The 9,891-nt window shown below is 33.3% G+C and overlaps 1 protein-coding gene across 1 annotated transcript; it reads right to left on the bottom strand.

Moving 5' to 3' along the window:
* Positions 1 to 1,063: 1,063 nt before the first annotated feature.
* Positions 1,064 to 4,171, bottom strand: LOC107753323 (peptide Y-like). The gene is made up of 4 exons (XM_016569457.1): positions 4,123 to 4,171; positions 3,633 to 3,820; positions 1,349 to 1,426; positions 1,064 to 1,190 (listed from the first exon to the last, which is right to left on the bottom strand). The coding sequence occupies exons 2-4, from the start codon at positions 3,818 to 3,820 to the stop codon at positions 1,169 to 1,171; spliced, it is 288 nt and encodes a 95-aa protein (XP_016424943.1). The 5' UTR covers positions 4,123 to 4,171; the 3' UTR covers positions 1,064 to 1,168.
* Between the last annotated feature and the right edge of the window lie 5,720 nt (positions 4,172 to 9,891).

Genomic DNA, 9,891 nt, shown 5'->3' with positions numbered 1-9,891 from the left:
TATCTCATCACCTTATAATTAAACGAAGATTTAAACAACCTGTGTAACCGCTTTACATCTCGTCTCTGACCGGCGGGCGATGCGCTTTTGTTGTATTGAGATGCTGTGAGTCTTAAAGGGGCAACACACTCCACGCCTCTCTGCGGACCCCACCACATCACCTCTTCTACCCAGTCTCAAATCACTCAGACCTTTACAGCTTTAAAAGCAATTCACCATATACCGCAGTCTCTCTGTTTTAGATGCTATTAATTATTTATTCCATTAATAATAATTAATCCATTAATAACAACTCTAACCAAGAGCAAGTTTGGTTATTTTTCAAAAAATAAACTCTTGTGGCGGTACCATAGTACTGAATCATTAGGTAAGCTATTTGAAATATAAAAAAGAGGCATTACCATTCTACATGTCCAAATGTATGGTAATAGCATGGGAGATTTTTAGTCGTGGACTAGTATTTTAGTCTTCATTTACAAGAGAGATATATAAAACATTAGATAGATTAATAGAAATGTTTTTATTTTGACATTTGATATGTTTTTGCGCACAGGCTATATAGCAAGGTATTTATACGGAACTTTAAAAGTACATTAAAGAATGTCCATAAAATATGCTTTTTTTTGTTCAGTGCAATATGGATAGTAAAGTGTTTTTTAAAATAGTAAATAGTATTTTTTATTTTATTTTACAATTAAAACCAAAAGTTCCAAACTCATTCATGAAACAACGATGATGGCCAAATAAAAATGTATATTGTTGATTTCCTCCATCTAGTGGTATACAGATGTAATAGTGCAGACACAATCTGTCTTTATTTAAGAATAGGTAAAAAAAAAAAAAACTTAAAATGTAAAAATAAAGAGAGGGATCAAGGGTTCAACACTCAGTATTTTTTTTTATTATTGTCAATTTTGTCAGTGATTAATAAATTATTTACAATTGTCTTTCACAAAGCATAAATCAAATCATAAGAGAGAGGAAGAGAATGAGAGAGAGAAATAGGCTGATAGAGATGTACATATCATGAGGTGTTTTTGGAGCCTCATTTTAATGAGGGTTTGGCTCATGCTGGTTTCTGCTGTTCAGTAAACTCATTTATTATCATAGAGATGGATGGATGAAGAAAGCCGCTGCACCAGCCACAGAGAAGGAGAGAGGAGTCACATCACCATAACAAGTCTTCCACACTGCACAGAAACAAAAACAATCATTTCAATATCTCCACCAGGGGTTTGTCTGAATGTCTCTGGACTGACTGCATTTGTATCTCTGTGATTAAATATAACATGCATTGATACAAATCTACAGAAACAAAGATATTCCAGCATGTTCCCTCGCTGCTCACCGGGGCCTGACGTCCTGTTCATCTTCACCGAACAGCAGTTCAGCCACAGCGTCCTCAGGGGTGGATCGCTTCCCATATCTGAAGAATGAGCAGATGTATGAGAATGAATTGTGCATGATTTGATGCGTCATTCAAGTCTGTAGCACAAGTTACATGCTTAGTGTTTGTTCATTTCCATTACTCTAAATATGAGCAATAGTATTAGTGATGCTGGCTTGAACAAACATCACCAAAAAGAATTACAATCCAACTTCCTGATTTAACTGAAAGAGAGTGATCTTCCAGATAATTGTAGATAAATTCACAAATATAAGGAAATCAAGAAGAAACAGAACCAAAATAACACATGATCGTCATTTAATTGCGGCCTTTTAACTCGTTGCAGAAAATATCAGGGTACATCTCTAGCATGCATCATCAGAGACGTTACCAGACATGTTAATCCCACTTAATAACAATCTATCTTAACGCACAGCACAATAATGAGGGGTTACGTACAGGTTGAAGGATATCTGGCAACTCAGCCCCCCCATGTGAATGTTCAGATAAAAACATAGCAACGCACAATTTGGTAAAACCATTTACACACACACACACACACCAAATGGTTTTGTTTAAACTGCAAAATTGATTGAGTTTATTCACCTGGGAACCTTTTTGCATTGCTCATTGGGACTAAATTCAAATCAATGCAATGTATTTATTTAGTGCTTTCAGCATTCCTCAAAGCAGCTTTACAAATAATAGAGCCTTATAAACAATAATAATCTTGAGAACCTTAGTATGAACCAAGAATAAATTTAGTTAAAGTATTAGTACTATTGTTGTATGTTTTTGTCCTTTTTTTTTTATTTTTTAAATGTCTATATATATATATATATATATATATATATACATACACACACACACATTTAATAAATTTTATTTCTGTTTTATTTTTAGTCATTTTAGTACATCAACTTAAACTAAAAGAAAATTAGAAATGTTTGTTGGCCACTAACTGAAATAAAATATCTTGTTTATATTTTCTTTTTAATATGGTATTAACATTTAATATCATAACTGTATCTGCTATAGTACTTTTTGTAAGAGATATTTAAACAAATCTAATACAGGCTCAAGTAATAACCCAGTGATTGGAAAATGGGATATAAAAAACTGCAACACAGTGGTTCAGTAAATGACGTCAATATGAGAGAGATGTGCTAGAAATGGTGCCATTAATACAAGCATCATACTCTCCATTATCATCTGAAAATCTTTGTTTGGCCATTAGCTGTTTTCTGCTGATTTCCTACAGAATCATGTTTCAAGAATCATCTGAATAGGCTTCAATCATAAAACACAAGCAGAACAAATTTGTGTATAAATTGTTTGTAAAATCATTCTTACGTATTTTGTCACATTCAGCCCAGTGATCATTTATGCAAGATGCTTTTACAAACAATTTACACAGAAATTCTTTCTAGTGACTGGAACACTGCAACTGGAACACTTTTTAATAGCTTACAATAATGAGACATGAACAAACATTATTAATCTAGGTTAATGTTAATTTATACATATACAATTTTTTCAGTGTTTGATGCTTATTTATAATAGATTAACGTATGTTCATTTATAATATAACTTCAAATGTACATATTCAGAATTTAGCATTAATCTACATTACCAAATGCTGTAAATTTCTGCTTATTTCTAATTCATGATCACTAATGTATTAAATAATGTTAACAAATAGTGTTACCAAATATATGAAACAAAAATGTAAGTTTCATGACATTTCCATTTAGTTAATGTACTTTCTGAAGTATTGCATATTTAATGTTTGATCAATAACATTACCCATCATATTTGCTGAATGAAATACTTGTTTCTTACTAATTTTGGCCTGCTAATTCCAAAAATAGTGCCTGTATGATGTGTATTTCATAGCTTTTATGCTTTCGACATGATTCCTATCTTTCTCTGAGCCAGATTAGGACTATTTGTTCAAATCTTATCCAATTTTCACATTTATGAATGATTCTGAATACATTATTTTATGCCTAATCCTGATTTCAAAGTTAAAATGATAGCCAGTGACAGAAGAAATGCAAACATGACCCAGATTTTTTCTGCTATATCTGTGGGTGTTTTACTTTCAAGATGAAGTCATGTGTTTGTAATGAAAGTTATTATTAAGTAATCAGTACTATTAGCCTCTAATACTGATTGATCTGCCACAATCTGCTCTGACACATGTAATTATACAAAGGTAATGGACAGGTAATTCTAGTCTCACCTCTGTCGTGTGATGAGGTTGATGTAGTGTCTTAGAGCCGTGTGGTACTTGGCCATCTCCTCTGGACCCACATCTCCCGCTGGAGGTTCTGGTTTGGGTGGGTAAGCTTCAGCCAGGCTGCTGAGACACACTATGACACACAGCACAAGAGCCAGCGGCACGGTCCAGGATCTCAGTGCACTCGCCATCTGATAGACACAGACAGAAAACCTTTGGGATTCATACAAGTAGGATGTACTTTTGAATCAGATGGACTTTGAAGAGCAAGTGCCAAAGTCGACAAAACTTTCAAATATACTATTAAACGTTTGCTGTAAATTTTCTACTCTTGGTCTGTTGATAGCCTCAATAGATCACTTAATGTATTTGTCATGGAGCTATCCGTGGTCCTGATTCTGATGACGTTATGTTGAAGTTCAACTAAAGTCATCAGCTAAAGGCTATTTCATATCTTTGCTTTAAGGAGTGAAAGAAGCAGAATGCTACTTACTCTGCAGTAGATGTTCAGGCCCAGAAGGATTGTGTAGATCTGATGTTGGTTGTTGGTGTTGATCTGCTCCTCTCTCACCAGACCATGGTTCTTTTATAGCTCATGAGACCCCAGAGGGAGGTCCAAACCCCACCCAGCACTTACACACAACTAGAGTGTTAATGATAAACTAATGAGTCATTGGCACAAGCCATCCAACCCTATTATCACAATATCTATGATACTCTGAACATTAACAAGACTGCTGTATAATATGGATTCAAATTGAATAAATTGAGACTGGGTAATTCAAATACCAGTCCAGCCAATAGTTTTATTTTTTAAATCTCAACAGTTGATGATGAGCGTTTAAAATGGTTAAAATAAAATTGAGTATTGGGATTTTTTATATAGTATTGTCAATTTAACACTGTTACATAATTCAGCAATAAGGTAAATATTATAAATATAATCATTGTAATGGGCACTGGTTAAACCCAGCATGCATGAGTATATTTACCTTATTATATATTACCTTATTGGTTTTATAACATGCTTGGAGCATAATAAAAATACTAATTACACAAAATTTCATTCAAACTTAATTTTTTAGGCAAATTTACTGGCATTTTCCCAGTAGAAGATATAGTCTCTGACATGTAAACATGTAGGATAATAGTTGTCAATGGGTCCTGTGCAGTTATATACACAGTGTCTAGATACTGTATTTCGACTTGACTGGAATGATATATTAACTAATAAGCACCCAGGCCAGGACTGTAAGTAACACTCTAGTTTTGATTTGATACTCAATTCTGATTGGATCAGCTGTGTTTTAAGACACACACACATCAGTCGAATTTTACAATAATGGCTATTTATATGGAAACAAAACACTGTTGTATTTTTCTTATACTTTGATTTTATCAAATTGCTTTGCATTGAGACTATAAAAACTCCCCTGATGTGGTAAAAACAACATGCAGCCTTGGTGGTTTATGGACCTTTTTCATTCACCATTTTATATTTTGTGAACGAAAATGGGGATTTGATTACCTAATTTCCAAATATAATATCTAATTAAAAAAATTAAAAAAAAAAGCTTTTTTTTAAGACACACACACATCAGTCGAATTTTACAATAATGGCTATTTATATGGAAACAAAACACTGTTGTATTTTTCTTATACTTTGATTTTATCAAATTGCTTTGCATTGAGACTATAAAAACTCCCCTGATGTGGTAAAAACAACATGCAGCCTTGGTGGTTTATGGACCTTTTTCATTCACCATTTTATATTTTGTGAACGAAAATGGGGATTTGATTACCTAATTTCCAAATATAACATCTAATTAAAAAAATTAAAAAAAAAGCTTTTTGCAACAGGATTTATATTTTATGTAGGCCTATTTATTTATGTATTTTTGTATTTTGTTAATTTATTTATTATTATTATTATTATTATTTATTTTTTTATGTATTGTCATGTTGTGTCAGAGGAATAATCAACACACAGGTAAGGTAAATTCAATATATCGTCCAGTAAGGTAAGTTCAATATATCGTCCACTGACAATGGTCGTTTTGAAAGTAGGGAATGTGTGCCGCAAATAAGATTTATAAATCGCGTTGAATTTAAGTGTCTGCTAAATGAACTAATAAAAGTAAAACGCTTGTGTAAACCCGCTAGAGAACGCATTTGAGTCGACACAGCACTTGACCTTCGCGAATCCAGATTTTACAACAAAGTAAAATTCCAATCTTTGTGAACTATTGTCTTAGCATCACGAGCTAAGACATTAAACGAGTAGGCTAGTACAAAGGAAGTGATAAACCGGTTTGTTTGGATAAATAACGTTACGTGATATTTGGTGTGTGAACGTGTTCTCTCGCACACAACTGTCATCATGGGGCTTTTGATGAAAATAATTTCTCTCAAATCTATAAATGAGAGCCATTCATTTAGAATAAAGAATCGGGAAGAAAATGAGAGCTGGAAATGTTAATTATACGTCATTGATTATAACGAAGGCAGGGGGTGGTTAATCAATATCTGGATCAGTTAACTAGTGGAATTAATCTTCAAGTGTTTTAATGAGACCACCCTAATTATCAGATCCCTCAAATTACAAATAGCCTATTGACAAACAATTAAATTCTATTCTGGCGTAATTGTTGGGAATTTGGGAAATTTAATAAAAATGAAAATATTAGGGATGAACAGACAAATCAACACAATCTCATGGCCGTTATTTTACGTTTTGGGGAATTGGTGGCTAATTTATGAATTTGTACGACCTGCTTACACCCCACTGACGATTAGGACCGTCATGCTTATGTTTTTTTTTTTCTAAAATGGCACGATTTCATACAAACACAGCATACAGTTAAATTCATTTGAAATCAACGCCTCGTTAAATAGTTACATTTTCTCATGAGATCGGACTTGCGTTTACATATTTCTGTAGTTTTTTTTCCCTGTTTACATCCTAATGTTAATAGATTGCTGCAGTGATTATTTTTTAGGTCAACTCAGAAATTAGCATCACTCTTCCTCTTAAAACCCCAATATGATTTTGTCATTGGCTCTTATTGCAGTAAATAATCTCTGTGACTCACAAAAGTTTATGAACACAATTAGGCCTAAATAGGCCAACTATGGCCATAAGTAAAAAGCTAAACATAGGTTATAAACTTCAACATCACCACCACCATTAAGCTTATGATAACGTTTCCCTGAAAGTCTGAGTTAGAATAGTTTACAAGATTATAAACATAATGAGGCTGTGAAAGCGTTTAATGTCCCCGACAACATCTGTAGTCCCATTTAGGCACTGGTTAGCAACCGACAAGTAAAAACTTTAAAATTACAAAAAATAATTAAAAGGGGGTATTACTGATGTATTTTCTAGTGTAGAATAAACATGAAAATATCTACCGTATTTCTGGTATTTAACCAAAAAACATTCAAAACCATAAAAAAAAATACTTTCAAAAAACCCATTGACTTCAGGACTTCTCCAAACTCCTTAATGAATGAATTAATTCTTCTCTACTAATAACTCCTATTCTTCACTCAACAACCGAGTAATCGATCTTCTAACTTGTTATTAGTCTACATATTAAATCTTCCTCCAACATATCATCTTTTGCAGGTAGAATAGTTCATATGAATTTGTAGGATCTTATTCATGTTTTTGTGCAATCTGCTTACACCCCATTGATGGTGTACAATTTTTGTACAGTTCATATCAAATTAATTCATATGAAATTGCCACCTCATAAAATAGTTACATTTTCCTATGAAATCAGGTTGTAGATGCATTTAAAGACACATGGCCAATTTTTCTCTGAGCTCCATAAATGCAGGAATAGATTAAAGTGTAAATCCTCAAGTTCATGGCCGCTAATAAAAGGCAAATAGACTACAAATTGCATAAATGTCAGTGGTCTTCTGCACATTGCTTTTTTCTTGAGGACATTTTCTTTATCAAACATAAATATGATCAGCCTACAATGTGTAAGAACTCATCTGCTGGTACAGATTGCTAATTTCTCTGTTTATATTACGTATACAATTTACAGGAACATTTAGTTCTACTGAGGCTTCTTTTTGTGAAATTTTTAGCATTGTCCCTGTGGCTGGAGTCGCCCACTCCTGGTCGCTCAACCTGTGCAACCATAAAAGTCAATCAGGAGAACACAACACACAGTAGATACTGATACTCACACTTCAGCTTATCAGTATGAACAAACACTGAGAAAGCCACGGCAGATAATACAAGCACAAACTGACTGGATGAATGTTTATGCTATGATAACTCCACAAATACCAGACAGTGAATAATGTCATCTGACGCTGTGATTGCCGTGAAATGCTCAGTTGAACTCAACAGAAGACACTTTTTGATCAGAGAGCGCTATGCATGTTGAATGTAGACACTTTCATATGAAAATGTATGGTGTTATATTTTCTGATCAATAACGGGAACACCTTTTTATTATGGAGCTTGTTATTGTATTGATTTCAGGTTTTAGTGGCATTATGTGTAATAATTCCACTAGGCGTAAAATTTAATTATATGAAGAATCATAAAACTATATGTGAGGAAAGGGAGTGGCATACAGAACAGACATGACAGAATAAACAGATTAGAAAAGGAAAACAAAATTAGGCAAGTATAATGTCTCACATGTTAAAAGAGAAAACAGTTAGTTTATTGCTTTATTAGTTACATTATTCAGAAGTAGACCATCATATAGAGTGTGTTACATATTTTCCTTTTGCTGTGACTGAATCTTTTGTCTTTAAAATATAAAATGAACCAGTCTAATTTTAATGAACATGTTTGATTAAAGTTTAATTACATATTCATGTAAACACAGTTTACACCGAATGTCTAATTGGTGCTTTTTAAGGGTAACTGACATTAAGTGTGATGAAGCATCAGTACTGTTCTGAAATGATACACTATAGTGTATTTTCTTATTACTTTCTAATTTTATGCAGTTATGACTACATTAATTAAATCTATATGTATTATTTGATATTTGAAAAATGCAAAATGGTGATAAACTAAGACACAAACACTATATATTAAAAAATTAGTATTATAGTAATCCCATTCTGAGGAAATTACAGGTTACAATTGCAATTACAAAAAAAAGTTTACTACTGAAAACTATAATTTCCCACCTCAGATCCAAACTACCAGGGCCATAGGCACCACTGAGGGATAACAATATAAGACACATCCACACCAATATTCACATTATCAACAAATCAGTTTTTTTAGGGGCTGATTTTTAAATTATTACCCCTAATCCTTTCACAAAATTGCAACATTGTCACAGTTGTATGGAATTGATATACATATTTCAAAGAGCGCATAAATAAATAAATAGGCTACTGCGTGAGTTTTGTTTATATATACATACATACATTGTTTATATATATTGTTTATGTATATACAGTATATATATATATATATATATATATACACACACACAGTGGTGTGCGCTGGTGTTCTGATATGAGGAGGTAAAGTCCTCAAAGTTGTTTATAGTTTATTTATTTACTACCTAGCAGATGAGACGCAAACTACGTTTTCTCGACTGGATAACCAGTCTCGCTAGTAAAGTTTTGATGGATGAAGACTGCAATCAAGGTAAAGACGATTGCAGTGGCATACAGAAGTCGTACAGTACAGTAAGCACGCGTCACTACCTAGAGATGACTTGGAAAAACACATATAAACCATATATTGTCACAATCGTTGTGTTTATTGTCTTCACGTTTCATCAGTCCAAAACGTTTCTGCTTTTTATTCAGCTTAGCTACAGCGATAGACGGATGCTTTTGTCCATATTAGGGCTTTCCTGGCACGTCATAAGTTATTACTTCTATGAGTCCGTTTTGGACTTTCTGCGGAGCAATTGTTCATTGTTTTAACTTTGCTACCGTGTCTCTTCCACTTACATGCTCAAAATCCTGAAACTTCCTGCAATTTATGTTTCTCATAATGTTAGAAGCCTTCGAAACGCCTTCGAAATAATATATATATTAGGGCTGTCATCGTTAATGTGGTAACGCATGCGATTAATTTGACAATCCTTAACGCGCTAAAATAATTTTACGCAATTAACGCAAAATTACTGAAGCACAATTTCTATTCTAACCCTTTAACCCAATTTTACTTCTCTGCTTGCGATTAGATCATTTTAAGCCGCTAAACTCCGGGAAAGTTTTCAGTCCAATGATCCAGTAAGCGAATGCATTCAAACAATCC

The sequence above is a fragment of the Sinocyclocheilus rhinocerous genome, unplaced genomic scaffold, assembly GCF_001515625.1.
Source record: "Sinocyclocheilus rhinocerous isolate Xijiao unplaced genomic scaffold, SAMN03320098_v1.1 scaffold1763, whole genome shotgun sequence".
NCBI lineage: Eukaryota > Metazoa > Chordata > Actinopteri > Cypriniformes > Cyprinidae > Sinocyclocheilus > Sinocyclocheilus rhinocerous.
The sequence above is the reverse complement of the archived record's forward strand: the minus strand, read 5'-3'. Positions and strand labels throughout refer to the sequence as shown.

Excerpts from the sequence above, each read along its gene's own strand:
- LOC107753323 (XM_016569457.1), bottom strand. The coding sequence starts at position 3,820 with ATGGCGAGTGCACTGAGATCCTGGACCGTGCCGCTGGCTCTTGTGCTG. Across the intron at positions 1,427-3,632 it reads AACCTCATCACACGACAGAG|ATATGGGAAGCGATCCACCC; the intron begins GTGAGACTAGAA and ends CTCATTCTTCAG. Across the intron at positions 1,191-1,348 it reads GAACAGGACGTCAGGCCCCG|TGTGGAAGACTTGTTATGGT; the intron begins GTGAGCAGCGAG and ends GTTTCTGTGCAG.